The sequence below is a fragment of the Mugil cephalus genome, chromosome 10 (assembly GCF_022458985.1).
Source record: "Mugil cephalus isolate CIBA_MC_2020 chromosome 10, CIBA_Mcephalus_1.1, whole genome shotgun sequence".
In the NCBI taxonomy this organism is placed as follows: domain Eukaryota; kingdom Metazoa; phylum Chordata; class Actinopteri; order Mugiliformes; family Mugilidae; genus Mugil; species Mugil cephalus.
Genome location: NC_061779.1, coordinates 281,937 through 307,500, shown reverse-complemented (window position 1 = coordinate 307,500; position 25,564 = coordinate 281,937). Strand labels below are relative to the sequence as shown.

Genomic DNA, 25,564 nt, shown 5'->3' with positions numbered 1-25,564 from the left:
ACCTCTAACACACAAACCAGTGAAGGAAGTGGATGGATGGATGGATGGATGGATGGATGGATGGATGGATGGATGGATGAATAGATAGATAGATAGATAGATAGATAGATAGATAGATAGATAGATAGATAGATAGATAGACATCATATGAATCAATCTGAGGGATTTGGACGTTTGAGTCTTTTGAGGAGCTGAATATTTATCATTTTATTTTATTTATTAACCCTCAAACCTGATGACCCTGTTTCCATCAGCCTGGTCCTGGTCTTCTGCCCCCTGGTGGATTCATCCAGGCTCTGCAGCCACTGGCTTTTAGCAGCCGTTTCCAAAATGGCCGCCTCCATGTCTGTTCTAGTTAGTTGCTGATGTTGAAAAGACTCCGTTAATAATCTCAGTGATGTTGTTGCTGATGTATGTGGTGATTTAGTCTCTAATAGAATCTGATTTATTCTTCACTTCATTTAAAGACTCTTTTATTCCACATTAGTGGAGCTTTTAAATGTTTCTGTTCATCCTGATGTTGTAGAGGTCAGAGTTAGCTATGTCACCTACAGGGTCATAGAACTTTTTTTATGTTCATTATGATCACGTCTTTACAAAATCCCTAATTATTTATTATGGAAATAATCACTTATTAAGAAGAAATGACTGGATGACTATTAACCACCTTCTGATTAAACTATATTAAAATGAGCTCATTCAGAACTAGGTTTGATTGTGTTCTCTTTGTTAAGTTGAGATAATCATGACAGATATTTCTTTTTTGGCAATATTTTAAATTTTATATGGAAAATAACAAAGTGTATCCGAGGAATCACTTTCACTACAAACACATTCCTCCTCTAAGGACGTGAGTTAAACCCAGATCACATGACCTGTTTCAAGCTGTGTTCATCTTCCTCCTCTGAGTTAATTAAGACATTATTTACTACAATATATTTATATATATAACATATTTTATATTTAGAACATTGAGAAGAATGTTTCTATAGAAACATCATGTGGTGACTGGTCGTAGGCGGCCATGTTGAAACCAGACTAAATGTGATGAACTGATGATTAATGACTGTGATTAGTATGTATAGTATTAGTATAGGACTAGTATAGTATTAGTATAGTATTATTACGGGGTTAAATGTGGTCCTGTCCCTCCAGGTGACTGTAAGTATAAGTTCGGTCCGTGGGGTTCCTGCGACGCCGCCACCAGCACGAAGGGACGTTCAGGAACGTTGAAGCGAGCGCTGTTCAACGCCGACTGTCAGGCCAGCGTCAAGGTGTCCAAGCCCTGCTCCCCGAAGGCCCGGCCCAAAGGTAGGACGCCCCCCGCCCCGCTAAAGGTTCTGATCAAACTGTCCCCAGCTAGAACCAGGGTGTCTCCTGGTGTCTCTGGTGTCTCCGGTACCATGGATCAGAACCAGAGCAGCTGGTTGTTGAACTAAAATGTTTCAGTTTTTCTGGTGTTGTTTGTGAAGATTAAACTAAATAAAGAACGATGGGACTGAGCTCAACCTCTTCTTCCTTCCTTCCTTCCTTCCTTCCTTCCTCCCTTCCTTCCTTCCTTCCTCCCTTCCTTCCTTCCTTCCTTCCTTCCTTCCTTCCTTCCTGTCCTCCAGCTGGAGGGAAGAAGTCAAACTGAAGTCCACCGGAGGACGGGAGGACTCCGTCTCTCGGTCCAGATGAACAGTGAGTGGTGAACCCAGAGGGAGGTGGAGACTCTTGGTTTGTGACGTTTGAAGAGTGGGAAGTTTTCCTCCCTGTGCTACTCAGAATAATCCTCCTAGATCCTAACAGACGTCCCGTAGACTTCGTCCATAACGTCAGTTTTTTAGAATCGTTTTTAAAAATCTGTAAAATCTTCAATGAGATCTATTTTTGAACTATAGGTGATTGATGACACTGTGTAAATGAACAAATTAAAGAGTGTACATTGTTTTGGTGAAGAGTCTGGTCTGTTCATTGGTTCATCATCATCATCTGTCATTGCTATGCAGACGACACTCAGCTCTATCGTTCCTCTATTTGAGGACATGGGGGGTGCATCTTCTTCTTCTGTTCTATCTCTAGTAGATGTGACGTCCTCTTCATCAGGAAAGATCATTTTCTGTGTTTTCCATGTGTATGGATCAGTGTTGAGATCATGAATCATTCTCAGGTCAACAGCTGATTATTCGTAAGGAGTCAGAGTCTGACTCTACTTCACCTGGTTCCTGTGACTTTACAGTTATTTTTAACACGTTGGAGCTAAAACCAGACCAGAACCATCAGATCCAGGAGGAACCAGTTAGAAAACCACAAACATGTTGAACCAACCATTTCTAGAACTTAGAATGTAAATCTAACCTGGACATTTCTAAAGCTGATCAACACATTTACTTATTTACAACTATTTCCATTAAAACTATTTAGGACCATGTCCACAACTATCAGGTGTCCAACCAGTAATAATGTCTAAATGTCTCTAAACTGTCTCCTGTCTCCATAGACTGAATATAGCCTCACTGTTGCTTAGCAACCACTAACACATCACGTCCTGATTGGTTGATGGATGCATGTTTCCACCAATAGGAAAGAGGCTGTCAAGTTGTGTTTCTTTCTATCATGTGTAGCTGGCTAGCTCTCTCCTGCCTTTCTCTGCTAGCTCATCTTCCTCTGCTAGCTCTCCTCTGTCTTGTTAGCTCTCTCCTCCTGCTAGCTCTCCTCCCCCTGCTAGCTCTCTCCTCTTGCTTAGCTCTCTCCTCCTGCTAGCTCTCTCCTCCTGCTAGCTCTCTCCTCCTGCTAGCTCTCTCCTCTTGCTAGCTCTCTCCTCCTGCTAGCTCTCTCCTCCTCTTGCTAGCTCTCTCCTCCTCTTGCTAGCTCTCTCCTCCTCTTGCTAGCTCTCTCCTCTTGCTAGCTCTCTCCTCCTGCTAGCTCTCTCCTCCTGCTAGCTCTCTGCTCTTGCTAGCTCTCTCCTGCTCTTGCTAGCTCTCTGCTCTTGCTAGCTCTCTCCTCCTCTTGCTAGCTCTCTCCTCCTCTTGCTAGCTCTCTCCTCCTGCTAGCTCTCTCCTCTGGCTAGCTCTCTCCTCCTGCTAGCTCTCTCCTCCTGCTAGCTCTCTGCTCTTGCTAGCTCTCTCCTCTTGTTAGCTCTCTCCTCTTGCTAGCTCTCTTCTCTGTAGAAACAGAGACTCAGTGAGAAGCGTCTTGGTGCTACGTCGTCTTAAACTGGTCGTGTGACTCCAGAGGGTTAAAGCTTGGAGGAGCTTCTCCACATGTTTGTTTCCTCCTTGACAAACCATAGAAGAAGAAGAGGAAGTGTTTACCTGGCGTCTCCATCACTACAGTTTCCTGCGGCAGCAGCAGAGGAGGCTGCAGAAGGTTTTCCTAAAGGTGGCGTTGCAGAGGGCGTAGCAGGCGGGGTTGATGGCGCTGTTGACGTAGCACAGCCAGTAGCCGATGACCCACGCCAGTCTGGGGACGCAGTTGTGGCAGAAGGTGGCGACGACCACCATGACGTTGTACGGCGTCCAGGTGACGAGGAAGGCCAGCAGGATGGACAGGATGGTCTTAGTCACCCTCCTCTCTCTCGCCATCACCCGACGCCTCCTCCTCTCCTGGGACCTGAAGCTGGGACTGCTGGACACCACGGCGGTCTGAGAGGACAGACACCATCAACCATCAACCATCAACCAACAGGAGGGGGCGCCACTGAGCTCAGAGAGGCAAGAAGAAGAAGAACGGAACAGAACAAAAGAAGAGACACCACAGAAGAAGAAGAGACACCACAGAAGAAGGAGAGACACCACAGAAGAAGAAGCAGAGACAGGAAGTGTATGTGACCTCCACTGCGTCCTCTGAACTTCTGGAAGTTGTCCCCGTCCTCTCTGTCTTCGGGGTGCTGGACTCTGATTGGTCAACAGACAGGTCGGAGGCGGGGTCTCCGCTCACCCAGCTCCGCCTCCTCCACAGGAAGTCTTTGACCGAGGTTCTGCTTGTTCTGAGCACGCCCAGCCGTCCGAGGCTGGCGGCCGAGAGGCGGCAGTAAAGGCCGATCATGGCGAGCGCCGGCAGGTAGAAGGACAGCATCGCCGTCGCCATGGTGACGGCCGGGCTCACGAGGAGCTGGATGTAACAGTGTCCATCCGCGACAAGCCGCCTCCCCCCGGCGCTCTGCCAGCTCAGGATGGCGGGAGCCCAGAGGACGAGGGACAGCAGCCAGACGGTGGCGACCATCACGGCGGCCATCTTGCGGGTCCGGCGGGCCGGGTAGCTGAGGGGCCGCGTCATGCAGAGGTAGCGGTCCAGGCTGATGAGCAGCAGGTTCAGGACGGAGGCGTTACTCGCCACGTAGTCCAGCACCAGCCACGCGTCACACAGCGCGGCCCCCAGCGGCCAGCGCCCCCCCAGCAGGTACAGCGTGTACAGGTTCATGGACACCAGCGCCACCACCAGGTCGGCCGCCGCCAGGCTCAGCAGGAAGTAGTTGTTGATGGTGCGCAGGCGCCGGTTGACCTTGATGGAGAGGATGACCAGCGCGTTGCCCCCCACGGCGACCGCGCTCAGGGAGGCGGTTACCACGGCGACGAGGACCAGGCGGGCGGCGGCATGTGAATCCTCCACCGTGATTGGAGGTGGGTGGGAAGTGTTAGTGAGGGGGCGGAGCCAAACGGAGGAGGAGGAGTTCAGGTCAGGGTCAGGCGTCACCGTGGAAACTGAAAGCACACACACCCACACAGGTTAGCCTGTCCTATCTTTGTGAGGACATTCAACACTTTGACCCACAGGTGTCAAACGTACGGCCCGCGGGCCCTAAGGGGCCCCCAGACCTTCAGGGTTTTCCCTGGTCCCTCATCCTCTAGTCCAGGACTCTCTGACTCTGATCACCTGAGGGCTGCTGAGCGAGTTCCACAACAAAGCTGAAAAAGAAAACAGTCTGAACAAGTCGACTCATTCTCAGGATCTATTTTATCTGAGTGTCTGAGTTTTGAGACCAACAACATCAGAGAACATGAAGTAGAAACTCTCAGTGAGTCTATATGTAAGTTCATGACGGTTTTCTCAGAGACGTGGTTTCTCATAAACACCCTGGAAAGAACTGACCCGACTCAAAAGACTCAGAGGAGGCCGCCCCCTGCAGGTCGGGGACTGGAAGCGTTTCTCCTCAGAGAGCTGGAGTTTCCATAGAATCATCAGTCTGTCCTCCCCCGTCCTCCCCCGTCCCCCCCGTCCTCCCCCGTCCCCCCCGTCCTCCCCCGTCCTCCCCCGTCCTCATTTTCACCCCATTCAGGACATTTCTCTGCTCGACCGGTTTCTGATTCTGGGTCCACGAGTTCCTCACATTTATTACAGAATGAGCTAACAGACAATTTATGACTGAAAAGATTCCTTTAATTATTTGTACTGCCTCTTATCCTATGGGGTCACGGAGGTTTCTAGATTCATCCTGTCATTAGGAGACGGGGGAGGGGGGGGTCTACCCTGGACCGGTCTCCAGTCTGTCTCAGGACCCCCCCCCACACAAGGACCCGAGCTGGACTCGAACCCGGCCTCAGCACTAACCACTGAGCCGCGATGTAACTTCAGAACACAAACTGACTGAATGCGTATTTAAAACACATACATTTAGATTAGATTTTCTCCCTTTTTATTTCTAACAGAAACTAAACAATGGATCTTTAAAACATCACAATAACTAAATGAATCTCTCACCATCTCTAGTTAATTTCCTCCTAAAAGCCGTGAACTGGTGTCGCTGTAAAACACTGATGAACTCAGACTTCAAACAGCTGATGAATGAAGTGATGAAGAGAAGATGAATCACACTCGTCCTCTTTTGCTTTGGGTCCATTTTTCCTCCAGTCACAGACGGAGCGTCGCCTGTTGTTGGTCATACCGGCCTCTTCCAGGAGGGGGCGGCCTCCTCCAGCTAATAGCAGGACTGTGATCCAGTCCCACGGGACATTCATGGACATTTGTCCTGTAACTGTTGATGAATGTCAGCTGATGTTTCTGGACAGACAGTATTTGCCTCCATCATTTCTTTGTTCTCATGTCTCGTCCGATGAAGTTTTCTCTATCAGGGTTTTGATTCCATCACTAGAGGACAGAGGTCTGGACCGTCTCAGTAAGACCAGAGACCGGGGGTGGGGGGGCAGAGACGGGACAGTGACGGAAGAGCCGGGTGAGATGAGTTCATGTGGCTCCGTCAGTCGTTCTCTCACCTGTAAATATTGTCCCTGTGCTATAACCAGCCTGTCCCGTCCCTCGTCCTCCAGCTCTAACCACAGACTGAACCTCTGGTGATGATAAACTGGATCTAGTTGATCTGAACATGTGGAAACGTGTCCTCACGACCTGATAAAGCTGCTCAGAGAAACTCACGTTCTGTTTAACACAGAATTAATTAAATTATTATTATTCATTCACGGGTTCATAGACGATGGACACGCTGACTTCAGAGACAATCAACAGAGCCACCAACATGTGGACGTGTCCTCTGTCCTCCGTGGTGGACGTTAGTTGGACGTCTTCTTTAAACCACTTCACATCAAATACATTCATGAGGCCAGCTCACCTGGGACGTTCAACACCTCCAGCTCCATGTCTTCCATCTTCTGGCCGTCCCTCCGTCCCCTGTCCTCAGCCTGTCCTCAGCCTGTCCCCTGTCCTCAGTCTGTCCTCTGCCCGTCTGCTGCTGAGCTTTTTATACGAGGGGACGACTCCTGGTTGAGTCTCCTCCTCCGACTTCCTGACGTCAGCTGGAACAGAGATGATGATGATGATGATGACCCCCCCCCCCAGGACTGAAGAGGACCTGCACCAGATCCCTGACCCCCCCCACACACAGTTCAGAACCCGTTCACACTGGAACCGGTTTGTTTCATTGTTGATGTTGAAGTGAATGAAACCATCATGATCAAAGTGAGATTAACTTCCTGTTTTCTTCTAAATAAGATACTGATGGTAACTGAACCCAGGAACGAGGCCTCAGGTTTAAGGAGGTTTAGTTTTTATCACTGAATATGAAGCTGCCCTGGACCAGTGGATGTGATCAGCTGATGCAGAAGAACATGAAACAAGTCGCGGTCACAGAAAAATCTCTCAAAGCTTTTTAATTACATCACGTCTAAAAGTGAAAGGAGCGACACGGCGAAACCTTCTCATTCATTCACAAACACGTTCACCCATCAAGTAAAGCCAGGAGGCGCTCGTCTTCCTCTCTACATGCAGCTCCACGGGTTTCCGTGGAAACGAGACCCCCTTCACCCCCCCACCCCCACCCCCCACCACCCCCACCCCACCCCCCCTCAACCCCAACACATAAACAACTCAAACAGTACTGGAGGTGAACCTCTGTGCAGCTGAGTCTGGATCTGGATCTGGATCTGGATCAGATTCTGGATCTGGATCAGATTCTGGATCCGGATCGATGACTGTACAGGACGACACGTCAACAAATTCAAGTTTTCTTCTGGGGGGGGTGGGGGGGAAGGAGAGCACCAATCTTAAACCTCTTCCACCACAGGAGCAGAACTTTAACCCGAAGGTCGTCGGCTCCATTTAGAGTCTAGATAATACCGGGGGGGGGGGGGGGGGGGGGGGGGGGGGGGTTCCTCAGGGCTCCAGTCTTGGTCCTTCAGAGTTTCAGTTCAGTTAAAGCTGCGTCGTCGTCGTCATGTTTAGTCTCTGTTAGTTGCTCAGGTTTTGGTCTCCACCAGAGACCCCCCCCCCACCCACTTGTATGTAAACATCAAATCCAGGTTTCTGAAACACTGCCCCCCCCCATGATAAAGACCTCTTCATGTTCATCCTTAAAACTCGTTAAACTTATTTTCGTCTCGTTCGAGCTGCAGAAACGAACATGAGTAGAAAAGAAGCGTCCGTGGTTCTGAGGCTCTTCACGTAGCAGCTCATCAAATGAAATGTGACAAAATAAAAAAGCGTTTCTGACACTGTTTAATCTCTGAACCACTGAGGAGAGACCATGATCATTTCAGTGTTTAAAGTAACTTCATCCTGTCGCTCAGCCTCCGTCTCCCAGCATGCACCTGCCCTCCAGCTCAGCCTCCGCCTCCGTCTCCCAGCATGCACCTGCACATCCAGAGAATCAATCTGAAGTCTGCACCAAACCCACAGTCGTGCAACTGGTTGGGTAATTTTTATTTAGAAGGGTGACGGTGGGGGGGGGGGGGGGGGGGGCAGTAGGCCATGATAATAGCCCCCCTCCTCCCCGTCCTCCCCCCTCCCAGAGAGGAACTGAAGTCATGCAGCAGTTTGTTTGATTCACACGTAGAAACAAGTGAAACACTTCAACCACGAGTCACAGTTCAACATCACATGGCACCGGATGCAGCACATGGGAGGAAAACAGAGAGATGCCCCGCCCCCCGGGACATGGCACTTTCAGGCTCCGCCCATGAGGAATGGTGGCAGTTCAGCTCCAGGTGTAGAAGTGCAGAGAAAGTGCCTGTGCCCCCCCCCAGAGTCGGGTCGGGTCGAGGAGAGGCTGCTGAGATAAGGCTCGGCCAATAGGAGACTACCTGCTGTAGGGGTCGCCGCGGTAACCGCCTCCCCCCCCAGGGAGAGGGCTGTGGGAGGAGGAGGAGGACGAGGAGGAGGGGCCCGGCATGGAGTCCTCGTCCGTCCGGGCCCCGTCAAACACATCGTCCATGTCCACGGCCAGAGACAGGCCGGGGGGCCGGGGGCCCCACAGGGGGGGCAGCTGTTCAGACGGGTCAGCAGCCTGGGGAGGAGGGGGAGGCGGAGGAGGAGGGGGGTAGGTCTGGGGGAGGAGGAGGGGGCCTGAGGTGGGGGGGTCAGTAGCCGGTCTGGAGGCCCCGGGGCCGGGGGTCTGGGAGCCTCGGTGGATCCGGTGGCTGACGATGATGTTGTTCCCGAACCCCCCCATGGACGCCATGGTGGTGCTCTGCTCCCTCTGGACCACCGCCGTCATCCCCCCCTCGGCTATCAGGCGCCGGATCCGGGCCAGAGCGTCCTCCCCAGAACTGAAGTCCTGAGACTCTCCTGGACCAGGACACACGAGACGGCAGGTTTTTATTATCATGTATTTATGGAACGATGAGTCACATCTGGTCCAGAGACTTTAAAGAACAGCAGCAGGGACATTAAAGGACACGTTTAATTTAACATTTAAGCTTCCTGGAACACTAGTCCAGACCTGTCAATCAAGTAGGCCACGCCCTCAGTTACTGGGGGGGGCGGGGCTTTGCGCCCCTGCAGACTCACCAGCTGCAGCCGTGGAGGCGTTGGCCTCGGCTGAAGCTTCAGTCTGGACCCCGTCCTGAGCTCCGCTGTCCTGAGACGTCTCCTGTTGTCCCCGAGTGTCTCGGCTGGTGGATGGAGTCTCAGGGGGGACATCTGAGGACACAGAGACAGAGACTCACCTGTTAGAGCAGTTTAACATCAGGTAACAAGTTCAGAGATAAGTTAGAGCAGGAGATTCACTCAGATATTAAGTACAACAGAGATAATAGAGATAATGGAGATACTACAGATACTAGAGATAATAGAGATACTACAGATACTAGAGATACCAGAGATACTAGAGATACTACAGATACTAGAGATAATAGAGATACTACAGATACTAGAGATACCAGAGATACTACAGATACTAGAGATAATGGAGATACTACAGATAATGGAGATACCAGAGATAATGGAGATACTAGGGATACTAGAGATTATACAGATACTACAGATACTACAGCTACTACTACTACAGCTAGATACTATAGAGATACTACAGCTAGATACTATAGAGATACTACAGAGATACTACAGAGATACTGTAGAGATACTACAGAGATACTGTAGAGATACTACAGAGATACTGTAGAGATACTGTAGAGATACTATAGAGATAATAGAGACAGAGGAGGTAATAGAGATAATACAGACACTAGAGATAATAGAGATAGAGGAGGTGACGGTACCGGGGGGCGGCTGGGCGGTGCCGGACTCGGACAGGTCCCGCTCCGTTTGGGTCTCAGCGTTCTGGAGCTGGACGATGGGCGTCTGTGTTCCCTGAGACGTGACTGAGGGGGCGGGATGTCGAGGCTGGAGGCCGATGGCGTTCATCAGACCCATGTCCCGGTCCAGGCGCCAGCCGGAGCGACTCGGCCTGAAAACCAGTCACAGGATCAGCGTGGACTAGACCTGACCTAGACCTGAGCTAGACCAGACCCAGACCTGATCTAGACCTGAGCTAGACCAGACCCAGACCTGAGCTAGACCAGACCTAAACCTGACCTAGACCAGACCTGGACCAGACCTAGACCTGAGCTAGACCAGACCTAAACCTGACCTAGACCTGACCTAGACCTGAGCTAGACCTGAGCTAGACCAGACCCAGACCTGAGCTAGACCTGAGCTAGACCAGACCCAGACCTGACCTAGACTTGACCTAGACCTGACCTAGACCAGACCCAGACCAGACCCAGACCAGACCCAGACCTGATCTAGACCTGAGCTAGACCAGACCCAGACCTGAGCTAGACCTGATCTAGACCTGACCTAGACCTGACCTAGACTTGACCTAGACCTGAGCTAGACCTGAGCTAGACCTGAGCTAGACCAGACCCAGACCTGACCTAGACCTGAGCTAGACCAGACCTAGACCATCAGGTTCTCTGTGGTTCTACCAGGTTCTGTGATGTTTATGTGCTTGTGTCCATGTTGTGAAGTTTAACGTCTTTTCTGTCTCTTCTCGTCCTGAACATGAAACGTCTCGACTGCTGATACTAAAGATTAATTGACTGTTCTCACCCGGGTCTGTCAGAACCTCGGGTCCGGCCGGTTCCGCTGTTGTTGACGGAGAACAGGGGCTCGCTGCTGGACTCTCCGGGGCTGTCGCCGTCGCTCCGATAGAACCTGAACACAGAGGAGCTGGTTAATGGATCCAGGAAGTCAGAGGAGGAGTTTGCTCATGGAATCACAGAGACCACGACCTCGTTAAAGCCACTAATTGGGCTGATTGACTATTAGGATAATCACATCAGCTCCTGGTGGAGGAAGGAGGAGGAGGAGGAGGAGGAGGAGGAGGAGGAGGAGGGGGGGGGAAACTCTGCAGCTTTTTCCTCTGAGCCGAGTTCAGAACCACCAGCTTTTCTTTATCTCTGAATATATAAATATATAAATATACGATGAAGCGTTTTAGCTTCATATTTGTGACGTCTCCTGATTTAACGGTGATAATATATGTTACTGTTCTGGATAATAGTTTTTATACCAAATGTTCTACAGAACAAGAACATGCACTTAGAAATGATATGTTACGTCTCTTCCAGATTAAGGTCAATCAGTGAAAAGTAGAAAGCAAAACAGTTCTTGTGTCCTATAAAAACCCTCTCGGGCTGAACTAGAGCCTGTGACAGTTAAAGATTTATTTAGAGAGTCAACAATAAATATTAAGAACCTGACACATAAACTTCAGAGCGTTTACATGCAGAGTTTAATGGAGCTTTGCTCTAAACTCTACTTTCTGACTACAGTCCTTGTCCCAGTTTACATGCAGCAGAGAAAATCTAATAACTGTTCTTCTCCTCCACACTAGGGGGCGACACGTGTCTTTTCAGCGGGTTAATACCACGTTAATAAGGCCCAATTTCTGGTTGATCTATTACGTGATATAATAAACTAGAGTCGTTCATGTGTCAGACATTTAAACAACAACCAGACGGATAATAGAACATTTTTTATCTTATACATAATGTTTGCGCTACATCTTCTTCTTCTGTGATCGGCTTCTTGGACGTGTTTGTTCCGGGGTCACGCGCCAGCGCAGCGGTGGTGGAGCATGAACACACACATCATCCGATGAAAACTCAGATTCATTCTCATTATCTGGGCGTCTCAATAATAATGAGACTCTGACTTTAATCGTAGTAACGTGTTTACATGCACTTAAATTCTCTTGGTTCTTGGTTCTAAGCAGCCGTGTGTCACACTCACACAGGCCGGCAGATCACCAGGTCTCCCTTGTTGGTTCCGTAAGCCAGACCCATTCCCGGGTCCGGGAGCCAGCGGGCGGAGTTGATGCTGACGTGGCGCCGCTGGTCTGGAGCCATCGGGTAAACGACGTTAAACACCATCTGGAACCAGACAGGAACCTTTAGAATATGTGTGTATTATAAATATATTTATCATATAACATCACAGGATGAATACGGAGACTGGTTCTACTTCACTAGAACCTTTGGAGAACATGTGAGCTTTGTGGTGGTTCTAGACACTCTGGGTCCAGGTCTGGATCCAGGTCTGGATCCAGGTCTGGATCCAGGTCTGGTCCAGGTCTGGGTCCAGGTCTGGGTCCAGGTCTGGGTCCAGGTCTTGATCCAGGTCTTGATCCAGGTCTGGGTCCAGGTCTGGGTCCAGGTCTGGGTCCAGGTCTGGTGTCATTACTATCAGGGTGGTTTCTAGTCTAGTCTACGGAGACCAGGGTCCATCATAGAGACCAGGTCCCTGTTGATGGTTAAACCTGTTGAGACCTGGTTTTAGGGTCCCGTCCCCCGTCCCCGTCCCCGTCCCCGTCCCCGTCTCACCCTGATGGAGGTCTCTCCTCCATGCGGCTGCTGCAGACGGAAGACTTGCGCCACCATGTGGTCGGTGGTCGGGTGCAGCAGGATCCTGCGAGAGGCCAGGCCGACCATGACGTAGCATCCCATCGGAGACAGGCTGACGGAGATGGCGTTTGGACCTGGGGGGGGGGCATCAGAGAACATCAGCTGGGTTCCAACAACAAAAACCTGACATGAAGCAAATCTGTGTAAAATAAACAGAGCTGATTCTACTAAACTGACACTTCTCACAACTCATATTCAGAACTGAACTAAAACATAAACGGCTCAAATGTGATTCAAAGAAAAAAATACATATTTATATGTCTATAGTGGATATAAACATAGAATAAGCACTATGATACTATGATACGGTGCAACAGGAGGTGTCACGATCACTTGATTTCACAATTAATTAATCGCTATAATTAACTGATGGTAACGTTTCCTGAATACAGGAAGAAAACAGTGTCCTGGGATCATAGTTTAAAGAAACTCAGACGGAACGTAAGCAGAGTTACACATCAGCCACGATGTGTTTCCAGCGGATCCTGGTCCTGAATCACAGCCGCCCTCATTCAAATGTCTCAGGCCAACAACAGAAAACTTACTGCTCAGAATCTACTCTCTATGTTCTTAATCCACCGGTTACTGCGTAAACTTCCTCAACTGTCTCGATCCGCTGGACGGCGCTCGACTTATCAGTAAAGAACCAGGTTATTATGGCCCAGACGTTTAACACCACGTTTCTGTTTATCTATATTATCATCTCGTCTTTTGAGCGCTGACGTTCTCGCTACACGTTAAATTATCCGACGTTTTCTTGTTGTTCAGGTTTATGTGTGTGCAAATACTGGATCATATAATTAGTAATATAATTATATTTTAGCATCAAAAGGTAGAAATAAAGGAAACTTTAAGGACTGTTCATGTGATTTTACATATGAACTGGTCCCAGTTTATGATCTAGAATGATCTGAGGACAGTTAGGTCCAGGATGCACATGCACACAACCAGGAACAACAAGAGAAAAAGATGCAGATCTGGAGAAATTAAAAATGTCTCATTCATCTTCATCTACAAGAAAAAAACTCCCGTGTGTTTAACCTCTGGACCATGTTGAGAATCTTGGTTCTGATTGTCTCTAGTACTTTATTCCTGTGTTGTGTGTCTCTCATATGTCCCATCACATGTAATCAGACGGCCACAGTAACAGGTTTGAGGCTGCGGTACCGAATCTCTTGGTGTAGAGCATCTCCCCCAGGTTGTGAGGAGCCAGGGAGTAGATGGCCAGGATGCCCTCGTCTGGGAAGCCCCTCTGGCTGCTGGGGATGAACACGGCCAACAGCTGCCCGTCGGCCGAGATGTCACAGCTGGCGTCGTTGTAGATTTTACAGTTTGGCACCAGAACGTTGACCGAGGCTAAAACAAGGAGGAACAAACACGAGTGTGAGTTAAACCTGGACAGACTCCGTGAACTCTACAGCTAATGGACAAACCTGAACATCAGCCCTGTCTATATAACACGCGTTCTTCTACTTTCATTGTTCACAGGCTGATTCCAAACTTTTTTTTTGCTTACACTATTTTTGTATTTTACTAGATTTTACTTTTATTTTAGGTTAATCTTATTTTGTCTTTCTTTTTATTTGTGGTTCTCAAGAGAGTTTCTATCTGAGAAACAAAAAAACTAAATAAAAAACTAGGGGCGGGACGTCTGCATCAATTATGATGAATTCATTAGAAAATAATTAAATGCATTAACCAGGTGAGAGCGCGTTGCTACGGCTGATGGAACAAAGTTAATTTCAAACAACAACCTGATGGAAGCCTTGAAAAAAGTGTGGATTTTGTGGAAATTGTGTAAAAAGAAGCTCTTCCACCCTGCGCTAAGCTAAGCTACGCTAAGCTAAGCTACGCTACACTACGCCGCGCTACGCTAAGCTATGCTACGCTACGCTACGCCACCATGCAGATGAAAAGCTGTTAGCGCTAGCAGCCGTTTTACAGGCGTTTTACCAGAAGGAGAAACTAGTAGAAATTACATTAAATGTTGAATTTTTGTTTTATTGACCATTTATATGAGAAAGGAATTAAAATAAACTTTAACTTTAGGTCTTTTCAGTTTTGACTGCGGACATTTTGTATTTATTTTTCTACTGTTTTGAATTGAAATGCAATTAAATGCATTTTTTCAGACTAAGATTAGAAGAACTTGAGTTTATAATATTCACGTCTGTGTCTATTATTTGATTTAGTCGTCCACTAAAATCCATTTAAATTAAAAAATGCTGTTTTTTTGGGCAAATGTTGTTACACACATAAGATGAGATTAATTGCAATGAATGAATTACAAAGGCTCTAATACATTAGATTAGATTGATGAGGTCCCACCCCTCCTAAATACTGAGCCCCCCCCCGGTTCATCTAGACTCAGACTGGGAGCAGCTCGGTACCGTTGCTGATCTCAGGGAGATCAAACTTGGTGAAGTCCCACCACTGCAGGCGGTAGGTGGTGTTGGCGATGTTGCTGGCGACTGCAGACTGTCCGTCCCCGATGGACGCCCCTGGAGACGACACAGAGACACAGCCAGACATTTACAGACCTCCACTCTGAACACTCTTCATTCATATAACAGTGTGTAGGCACCTTAGAACTAATCTAGAAAGATCTTTAGATCAGGTTTAACTAGTGTTTCTAGACCAAGTAAAACTAGACTGGTTCTAAATAACTGAGTCTTTCTCCTGAATATTGTCGTCATGTTTGGTTCACGGAAGAAAACACCAGCCAGAGGAGAGAGCTAGCAAGAGGAGAGAGCTAGCAGGAGGAGAGAGCTAGCAGGAGGAGAGAGCTAGCAGGAGGAGAGAGCTAGCAGGAGGAGAGAGCTAGCAGGAGGAGAGAGCTAGCAGGAGGAGAGAGCTAGCAGGAGGAGAGAGCTAGCAGGAGGAGAGAGCTAGCAAGTGACAGTTTAGGAGGAAACAGAACCAGAAGGAGTCGAGACTCTCGGTTCGGTTCCTGTGTCGACACCTGGTTTAAACCTGCGTCCCAGTGACATCGGACTGAGGACGGATGAACTCGTGTTTATGGAAGTTATAACTGCTTCTGATGTTACGTATTTTAGACGTTGTCTGTAAATAAAGGGTGTTTTTACCAGCCAGGACCCTGTTGACGGAGGAGTGCGTGGCCAGGCCGGGCTGCCCTCGCTCGTGGAAGATTCCAGCGTAGGGCAGGTACTCAGGCAGCAGGAAGCGCCTGGAAACATGGAACAGGTTTAAACTGAGGCCGGTTCCACCGTCCCCACGTAGAACAGGTTTAAACTATGGCCGGTTCCACCGTCCCCACGTAGAACACCAGCCCACTCACCGAGGAACGAAGCGGCCCAGCGACGGGGCCGACATCCGGGCGTTTCGTGGCGTCCTGTGTCTCGCTCTGTCTCCGTTATCACTGGAAAACATCACCAGCAGAAAGTTTTTATCACCAACTATCAAACAATTCAACAGATCTTAGTCAAAACATGAACAACTCCAGAAACAGCTGCTGCACTTAAAACAACTCACTCCAGCTCCTCGAAGTCCACGTCGCTGCTGTCCATGGAGCTGGACGGGTTAGTGGCCGGACTATCGGACGAGGACGAGGACATGGCCCGGAGACGGTTCTGCTGGTACCGGAGAGAACGCTGGCGGATGCTGTCCCGCCTGGACAGGTACTGGATCATCCTCTGAGCGTAGTACGCTGCTGGAGACAGTCTGAGCAGGGAAAGGAAGGTTAGAGCACCTGGCAGGGGGGGGGGGGGGGGGGGGTAAGGGGGCGGAGTAAAGGGGCGTACCTGACTGGGGTGGGGTAAAGGGGGCGGGGTAAAGGGGGCGGAGTAAAGGGGCGTACCTGGCTGGGTCGGGGTAAAGGGGGCGGGGTAAAGGGGGCGGAGTAAAGGGGCGTACCTGGCTGGGTCGGGGTAAATGGGGCGGAGTTAAAGGGGCGTACCTGGCTGGGTCGGGGTAAAGGGGGCGGAGTAAAGGGGCGTACCTGGCTGGGTCGGGGTAAAGGGGGCGGAGTAAAGGGGGCGTACCTGGCTGGGTCGGGGTCAATGGGGCGGGGGTAAAGGGGGCGGAGGAAAGGGGCGTACCTGGCTGGGTCGGGGTAAAGGGGCGGAGTAAAGGGGCGTACCTGGCTGGGTCGGGGTAAAGGGGGCGGAGTAAAGGGGCGTACCTGGCTGGGTCGGGGTAAAGGGGGCGGAGTAAAGGGGGCGTACCTGGCTGGGTCGGGGTCAATGGGGGGGGGTAAAGGGGGCGGAGTAAAGGGGCGTACCTGGCTGGGTCGGGGTAAAGGGGGCGGGGTAAAGGGGGCGGAGTAAAGGGGGCGTACCTGGCTGGGTCGGGGTCAATGGGGCGGGGTAAAGGGGGCGGAGTAAAGGGGCGTACCTGGCTGGGTCGGGGTAAAGGGGGCGGAGTAAAGGGGCGTACCTGGCTGGGTCGGGGTAAAGGGGGCGGAGTAAAGGGGGCGTACCTGGCTGGGTCGGGGTCAATGGGGCGGGGTAAAGGGGGCGGAGTAAAGGGGCGTACCTGGCTGGGTCGGGGTAAAGGGGGCGGGGTAAAGGGGGCGGAGTAAAGGGGGCGTACCTGGCTGGGTCGGGGTCAATGGGGCGGGGTAAAGGGGGCGGAGTAAAGGGGCGTACCTGGCTGGGTCGGGGTAAATGGGATGGTCTCGGGATCCTGACATGTCGTAGCGCGACAACGACAGCAGAGATGATTCCAACAGTCGCCTGCAGAGACAAACAATGAGACAGTTCAGGTCCAGTGGAGATGAACCAGAACCAGTTCTAACAGGGACCAGTTTAACCAGAACCAGTTCTAACAGGGACCAGTTTAACGTGGATTAATGTGGGAGGTGTCTCTGATCTTAACACATGTCTGTAAGTAGTAAAGTAATAAATGAGGTGAACCCTGGTCCTGGTACCACAGAGGTCCTGGACCCCAGGACCAGGTCCCAGGTAGAACTGGTCCCCTGTGAGGACAGAGTCTAACACGTACCTCCTCAGGGAGTCCTCGTCGGGGGGGTCCACAGGCATTTCTTGGCTTAAGGCCTCCGGTGGCTCTGCAGCTCGTCCAGCAGCCGCCTGCCGATAAACCCGCTCCCACTGGGCCGTGTCCTGGTTGTAGACCAGACCCACGGGCTGCTCCCCCTGCTGGCTGGAGGAGGCCGCCAGAGGGAAGGAGACGGCTCCTCCTGCTCCTCCCGCTCCTCCTGCTCCTCCCGCAGAGGAGGCCGGCTGCTCGCTGGGCTCCAGAGGAACCCTCCTCTCCGGGGTCTGGCCCTCCACTGTCCTCCTGCCCTCCTCAGGCTGCCAGGGAGGAGCAGGGGAGGGGAAGGAGGCGGAGGAGGAGGAGGAGGGCTCCAGGGTGGAGGCGGAGGTGGAGGAGGCCTGGTTGGTGCGCTCCCAGCGCTGGGAGTCGTGGTTGAAGGTGAGCAGGTTGTGGCAGGCCCTGCAGCGGTTCAGGTGTCCGCGGGAGGCCGGGGGAGGGACGTTGTTCTCCAGGCTGTGGGAGGAGGGAGGAGGGGGGAGAGGGGGCTGGTAGTGGATGATGGTAGGGGAGGAGGTGGAGGAGGAGGAGGACGGCCCGGCTCTGTCGGGGTCCATGTTGTTGTTCAGCAGCTCCTGGCTCTGCTCCTGGCCTGCGTCGGCCATGGCGCCCCCCAGTGGAGGCTCCAGGTCCTGCATGCGGTCGAACTCCATGAAGTAGCGGCTCAGGTTGCACTGCAGCACGTTGCGGAAGGAGGCGGTGTTGCCGCGGGAGCCGTCCCAGAACGGGTGGTGGCCGCTGCTCGTACCTGAGGAGTCCCGGGAGCCGGGCTCTCCTGGGGGGGGGAAGCCCCGCCCTTCAGAGGCGGAGGTGTAGACGGGGGAGGAGCTGTCCTGCTGCCGGAGCACTGACAGGAGGCTGATGGAGGAGGAGGAGGAGGTCCTGGGGGGCAGCATGCCTGCGCCCACACCCCCGTCCCTCATGCTGAGCAGGTTGCGGGTCCAGTCGTGGCCCGGCCTGGAGGGGGGGTGGGGGTGGGGGTGGGGGTGGGGCTCGCTGGGGTTGAGAGAAGCTCCGGCGCTGTAGTAGACGGAGGTGAAGGCGGAGGCTCGCTCCGAGGGCTGCCTGGGCTCGGTCCGGGCCGAGGAGAAGGTGGAGGCCGGGGGGGGCTGGGGAGCGTCCGGCCCCCCCCTGGAGTCCGGCTGAGGAGCAGAGGAGCCGTCGGCGGCCAGGGGGGGGCCACGGCCCACGGAGCAGCGGCTGCACAGGCAGACCATGCCCAGGTGCTGGGTGCAGCCGGGGAAGGGAGGCCCCCGCTCCGAGCCCGGGTACTGGGCCAGAGCGGCGCCGGGGGGGTCGCCCAGACCTCCTCCACCCTCACCCAGGGGACGCGGAGGCTCGCCCCCCCCCTGAGCCCCCGGAGACCGGGACGACAAGATGTGGAGGAAGTTGTGGAGGATGGGAGTACGACGCACCGGCTGGGAGGGGAGGAAGGAGCGCTGGCGGAAATGAGACATCTCAACACTGTCCATGGGGACCTCCGAGTCCTCCTCACTCTGGGGGGGGACAGGGGGGACGGGGGGACGGGGGGGGACAGAGAGATGGGGGGGGGCAGGGGGTCATTTTAAGAGACGTGTTTGTTGGACAGAATATTAAGTTTAATAATTTAACGTAACATAAAATGATAAATATAATATAATAACTGTAATAATCCAGTGGGGGGGGCGACTACATGTTGTTGACGTCTCCTGATTAAAGCTAATGAACCCGTTTACTGAGCAAACACTAGGATTCAGTGAGAATGTCGCTGACTTTAACTTTAAGCTTTTTAAAAAGGCTGAAATGTTCGTCCGTGTCCTTTTTGGGACAAATCTCCTCCGACTGTTTCCTCCAGGAATAAATATATGAAGAAGAGTGAGACTCACCGTCTGATTGGATGGATTCACGATGGCTGTGAGCAGGTTATGACCCAGAGGATCGAACCTCACCAACCTGGAACAAACCGGAACAAACCGGAACAAACAGGAACAAACAGGAACAAACAGGAACAAACTTTACTTTCAGTCAAACATTCATTACTTTAAAGGACATTTCATGATTCTCTGATGTAAAAAGTGTGGAGTTGTGGTTGTTTACGGGTGATTGTTGTGTTGTGTTACCGGACTCACCGCACTCGCTCCGTGTCGCTGCCGGTCTTGACCACAGCGAACGGCTCCGGGCGACTCCAGTCCCAGAAGTGGAGCTCGTTGTTGGTGGCGATGAGCAGAAGCTGAGCGGTCGGATGGAAAGCGAGAGACGCGATGGCAACGTTGCTCTCAGTGAACCAGCTCTCACTGCCGCCCTGCACACACACACAGAGACACACACAACCAGACACACACACACACACACAGACACACACACATATATACACACACACACACACACACACACACATATATACACACACACACACACACACACACACACACATATACACACACACACACACACACACACACATATACACACACACACACACACAGACACACATATATACACACACACACACACACACACAGACACACACACATATACACACACACACACACACACAGACACACACAGGTTTTAACCAGTTTACACATTTCTTCATAAAAAAGACACAACAAAGAACCTGATAAATATGGTGAATAACTCCAAATGTTTCCTTTTCTTTAGTGCAACAAAGTTCTGCTTCATGTCATGAAAAACTGTGAAATGTCTTATTTTGTCAAATATTTCCAGCTGATATCTCTGGCGGCCCGGTTCTGGCCCCCGGGCCTTAGGTTTGACACCCCTGCTCTACATTAACCCAGAGTCCATGAGTCCAGACTCAGGTCCAGACTCAGGTCCAGACTCAGGTCCTGGTTCAGGTCCTGGTTCAGGTCCTGGTTCAGGTCCTGTATAGAATATAAATGTGATTTAAAGGAACCAGAACCCTGAACTCACGTGAAGGTCCCAGATTCGGACTTCGCCGTCGAGGCAGCCGGACGCCACCAGGCCGGGGATGGTGGGGTGAAAGGTCACGCACCAGGGGGTCCTACGGTGACCCACTAAGGAATGTAGGCACTTTCCAGTCTTCACCTCCGTTATGTAAATGTTGTGGTTGACGTGAGTGGACGCCATCAGAGTCCTGGGACACAACAAACACACAACATGTCAGCTGATCCAGAACCACAGACACACAAAGAGTCCGGTTCTTCTTCTCCGGACCAGAGGACGTGAACACATGAATGAATGAACAAACATTTAATGTCATTAATATGGAAAAACTGGAGGCTTCAGCGCGACACAGGAACTCTATAAAAACATGTAGTTTAAAACAAGGAAACAGTTAGAATAATATTATAATAATATTATAATAGTATTATAATATTTATGATAACATTATAATAATATTATTATAATATTATCATAAATACGAGTCTTTCATCCAACGTTCATTCGTCCATGTTCCACATTATTACTGACATTGTTCTATGTGGATGTTTCCAGTGTTTAAACTGATGCTGTTTGTCCTGGTTTTAAGAACCTGTTCAGTTCAGCTTCATGATGCTATTCAACGCTACCTAGCTGCTATCTAATGCTATCTAGCTAATATCTAATGCTATCTAGCTGCTACCTGGTGCTATCTAGCTGCTATCTAATGCTACCTGATGCTATCTAATGCTACCTGATGCTATCTAGCTGCTACCTGATGCTACCTAGCTGCTACCTGGTGCTATCTAATGCTACCTGATGCTACCTAGCTGCTACCTGGTGCTATCTATCTGCTACCTGATGCTATCTAGCTGCTATCTATCTGCTACCTGATGCTACCTAGCTGCTATCTAATGCTACCTGATGCTATCTAGCTGCTACCTGATGCTACCTAGCTGCTACCTGGTGCTATCTATCTGCTACCTGATGCTACCTGGTGCTATCTAGCTGCTACCTGGTGCTATCTAGCTGCTATCTGATGCTACCTGATGCTATCTAGCTGCTATCTGATGCTACCTGGTGCTATCTAGCTGCTACCTGCCCTGTGGCTACAGGTGAGGAGGAAAGTTGCTAAGCTAACTATGATGGGTCTCACCTGTCGGGGCTGAACGCCAGCAGGAAGGTAGAGCGAGGGCTGTCCGGTAGCTCCACCTTCTGTCGGAGGCACAAAGAGAATCACAGTCACATTTACACAGTCACATTTAAGACTTTTAAAACCATTAAGGGTTAAATTTAAGACCTGAATGCAGATCCACGACCAGGTCTCACTGTGGTTTTGTTTCTGTGTGTTGCTGATAGTTTTATTTCACTGATGAAAGTAACTGTGACGCCACCAACGTATTGAACCAAATGCAAATGAAGCAGTAAATGACTAAATGTGATTAAAGACCTGCAAAGAAAAAAACGCTCAGACTTTTAAAGACTCTCCTGTCAGATTCACTCTTACTTTTTATTTTTATATTTCTGTGTCTTGTCTTCTAGTTTTTATTTAAGCAATATTACCCACAAGCAAATGACGTTTACGCACATCGAGGGTAATATTGTGATTATGCAACAATTACCAACAAAATAAATAATATATAATAAATTATATATTCATGTTGATGGACATTTTACTCAAAATTTAAAGTTTTTTGCCAGTGTGCTTCCCGTTTCCATGGAGATAAATGGGGTCTGACTAATAACTGGACACAATCAGTCACGTCAGTAGCCTCCTATGTGTAATGGAACCTAGTTCACATCTACAGCAAATAATCTGAACCGTAAATGATTTTCTAGTCCCAGAGGAGTGAACTCTGAGCTGACGTCCATGTTTTAACGCGTCTCAGACTTTACTGAACTAAACCAATGACGCTTAAATGAGTAAAAAATGCTTATTTTTATAGGTCAAGTTATAACAAAGATGCTGTGAACAACAAACGGATCCGTTTTGTGGCGTATTTTTCAGCCGTTTCCTGCTCCAGCTCTGACTGTTACAGCGTTGCCATGGAGACGGACACAGCGTTGCCATGGAGACGGACACAGCGTTGCCACAGACTTGGCGGAGCAACATTTTCAGTGATGAGTCAGTCGTGCTGTGATGCTGATACGTGTCTTATTGACCAATCAGAACGTTTGTCTGAGCTACTTGTTGTATGATGCTGATGAAGCTTCTGGGCTGAACCAAACCAGTCCAGGTGTGTTTGTGTTGGTTCAGGTTCTTACCTGACTCTGCCACTTCATCCATCGGACCTTCTCCTCCACCAGGAGCTGCAGGAGCCGCTGGGAGCCGAAGGTCTGGGAACCCCGCTCCCTGCTGGACAGGATCCGGACCGAGTTCCTCTGACGGGACGCCATGACGCTACCGGGGCCTCGGCCAATCAGCTGCTCACTCCCACTGCTGCCAGTCGGTCGCCATGCAGAGTCTAGGCTGAGAGGAGGAAGGTTCAGTTCTCCTGACACCACGGAACAACCGAGAACCAGCTGGTCCTGACCTGATCCAACACCAGAACCAGTTTATTCACAATGAATTCACTATTTACTAAAAACTGGGGCTTAACAAACGTTAATTAATCATCATCATGATGAATGTGATTAATGAAGCATCTGCAGCAGAACGACTGTGAACGTGTCTCAGTTTGTCCAAGTAGCGTTAGCGTTAGCACCAGCTGATCCGGTAGTGACAGGCAGCAGAACCAACCCATAAAGATGGAAGACGCTAAACAGCACGTTGGTCCTCTCCATGGGACATTTGAGGACAAAGACACCAAGAGGGACCAGTGGAGACACATAAAGTATCATCACACTCTGCAGGAAGGAGTTTTCTTTCCAGCTTCAAACAGCACATGAACCAAGCCAAGCATACGTTAGCCAGGGGATTCTGCTAGCACTTGGGCTAACGCGGCTAACAGCTGGAGACAAACCAAGACAAACCAAGACAAAGACAAGCTGCCAATGCTGCTGCTAATATGTGTCCACTCCTGCAGCCACTGTTCACTGGGAGACACTGTTCTCAATAAGAAGCGTCAGCTCTGCTCTGGTTGGACAATGTCCACAAGTTAGTTTGTCTCCATAGCAACAGGGACACGTCCATGTGGACACATGGTGGACAAAGAAAGACACTAAAGGTTGTTGAAGGTGTTTGATATTTTCTCTGTTTGATCATCAACAATGAAACAAATCAATAGAGATTAAACACGAAGGAGATTTAATCTGATTTAATCCACATCAACCTGAGATTAATCTGATTAAAGGGTTTAATCATTTGACAGCACTAGTAAAAACTAATGTTGTTGGTTTCTGAGGCGTGTCTCCTGCTTTCATCATGAGGACGATAGGGTTCATCACGGCTCTTAAACTACATTACCCAGGAGGCAATCTGTGTCACACACGTCCAGCTCTAAACAAACAGGGAGAAGAACGAGGATGCACTGGTCATGTTGGTAAAATGGACCAGAACCGAGCTGGACAAGGACGTCAGAGTCTCTGTCCATGTGATTCTGTTATTCTTTAGGTCTCAAACTCAGCTCCCAGAGGGTTTAATCAGCCACAGCGTGAACTTACAAACGTGTGAAAATGACATGTAAGACTTTTATATGTAAATAACTTCTGTCTCTAGTTTATCCACTGGACTAGACAGATTTATATTAACACATTTCACACAACTCATATTCTACAGTTTATACTGTATTTCATCATTATTTATTGTCCTCACTTATAATTTACCCTGTGTAATTATTACTGACAGTGTCCGGATAAATTACAGTCACCAGACGTCCCCGATTTCTGGAGACAGTCCCCGTTTTGGATGACCTGTCCCCCGGCTAAAGCTGTCCCCGAAAATGTCCCCGATTTTATCGTTTTATGAATCAGACAAAAATAAAAATAAAATAAATGTTGCGCGCAGCCTACAACAAGAATGATTACGGTAGCCTATGGGTGGCTACTGACATTACAGACATAGCAGTTTAAAATGTTTAAATATGCATAACTATGTCAATATAATGAAACTGTAACTATTTCTTCAATTCATCTTCATAACATTTAATTCCTAATGTTTTATCTCAGTGCTGTAAATGTCCCTGATTTTAGCGTTTATGAATGAGAACAAAAAGGTTGCGCGTAGACTACAACCACTACGGTAGCCTATTGATAGCTATTGACATTACCGACATAGCAGTTTAAATATGAATAAATATGAATAAATATGTCTAAATAAATGAAATAATTGTCCCAGTTTCTTCGGTTCATCTCGATAACATTTCATTGTTTTTGTTATCTCCGAGCTGTATGTGTCCCCGGATTTCATGTCAGAAATCTGCTCACAGGAATTAAATTAGGAAAAGTCATTAAATGTGAAGCGAAGAAAATTGTGTTAGGCATATATCTAGAGACGATACACGTTGAATGGGGTCAATCTGGCCCTAAATATAAATAAAATGAGGTTTAAAGCGCGTGCGGCCTACCTGGCTCTCCGGCGCTGCCATCACAGGCGGTGCTAGCAGGCTAGCCTGCTAACACACGGAAAATGAGAAATAATAAAGAATGTGGAGCGAACATCAGAGTCCAGAAGCTCTCGGGCTGAAGAGGGGAGTCAGGGAAACATTCACATTATCAGAGGGGCCGAGGAGAATCCGTTTTTAAGGCATTGGTCCTATTTTATTAGCTGCCCGACGACACACTGCTACTGCGTATCCAGCTAGCAGGCTAGCAGCTAGCTGCTCAGGCGAACCAACAGAGCACCGATCACCACGACTCGAACACGGTGGAAAAAAATCTCCCATTCAATAAAATTAGTATATATATAAATATACAGTACTGTGCAAAAGTTTTAGGCAGGTGTGAAAATAATCAGTAAACTAAGAATGCTTTCAAAAATATAAATAATGATTTTTTTTTGTTTTATCAATTTACTAAATACAGAGTGAATGAACAGAATAAAACTCTAAGTCCCATCAGTATCTGGTGTTTCTACAACTTAACCTTCACCCAGCATCAGTCCTTCCTGGTCCTCT

The 25,564-nt window shown here is 49.6% G+C and overlaps 3 protein-coding genes across 3 annotated transcripts in view; 1 reads left to right on the top strand and 2 right to left on the bottom strand.

Moving 5' to 3' along the window:
- mdkb (midkine b) overlaps window positions 1-1,940 on the top strand; it is a 7,471-nt gene extending 5,531 nt beyond the window's left edge. The window contains exons 4-5 of the mRNA XM_047595330.1: window positions 1,156-1,311; window positions 1,614-1,940. Coding sequence (XP_047451286.1) covers window positions 1,156-1,311; window positions 1,614-1,636 — 179 coding nt within the window. The 3' untranslated portion in view covers window positions 1,637-1,940. The remainder of the gene's footprint in view (window positions 1-1,155; window positions 1,312-1,613) is intronic.
- A 1,169-nt stretch (window positions 1,941-3,109) lies between these two features.
- Window positions 3,110-6,910, bottom strand: chrm4b (cholinergic receptor, muscarinic 4b). Its single transcript, XM_047596404.1, has 3 exons — window positions 6,548-6,910; window positions 3,814-4,685; window positions 3,110-3,626 (listed from the first exon to the last, which is right to left on the bottom strand). The coding sequence occupies exons 1-3, from the start codon at window positions 6,582-6,584 to the stop codon at window positions 3,312-3,314; spliced, it is 1,224 nt and encodes a 407-aa protein (XP_047452360.1). The 5' UTR covers window positions 6,585-6,910; the 3' UTR covers window positions 3,110-3,311.
- A 149-nt stretch (window positions 6,911-7,059) lies between these two features.
- Window positions 7,060-25,285, bottom strand: ambra1b (autophagy/beclin-1 regulator 1b). Its single transcript, XM_047596403.1, has 19 exons — window positions 25,016-25,285; window positions 22,776-22,980; window positions 21,667-21,725; window positions 20,541-20,724; window positions 19,739-19,911; window positions 19,496-19,562; window positions 17,580-19,126; window positions 17,225-17,311; window positions 16,110-16,298; window positions 15,916-15,996; window positions 15,704-15,804; window positions 15,008-15,118; window positions 13,785-13,973; window positions 12,537-12,691; window positions 11,947-12,086; window positions 10,762-10,866; window positions 9,930-10,117; window positions 9,220-9,351; window positions 7,060-8,997 (listed from the first exon to the last, which is right to left on the bottom strand). The coding sequence occupies exons 2-19, from the start codon at window positions 22,905-22,907 to the stop codon at window positions 8,510-8,512; spliced, it is 4,128 nt and encodes a 1,375-aa protein (XP_047452359.1). The 5' UTR covers window positions 22,908-22,980; window positions 25,016-25,285; the 3' UTR covers window positions 7,060-8,509.
- Between the last annotated feature and the right edge of the window lie 279 nt (window positions 25,286-25,564).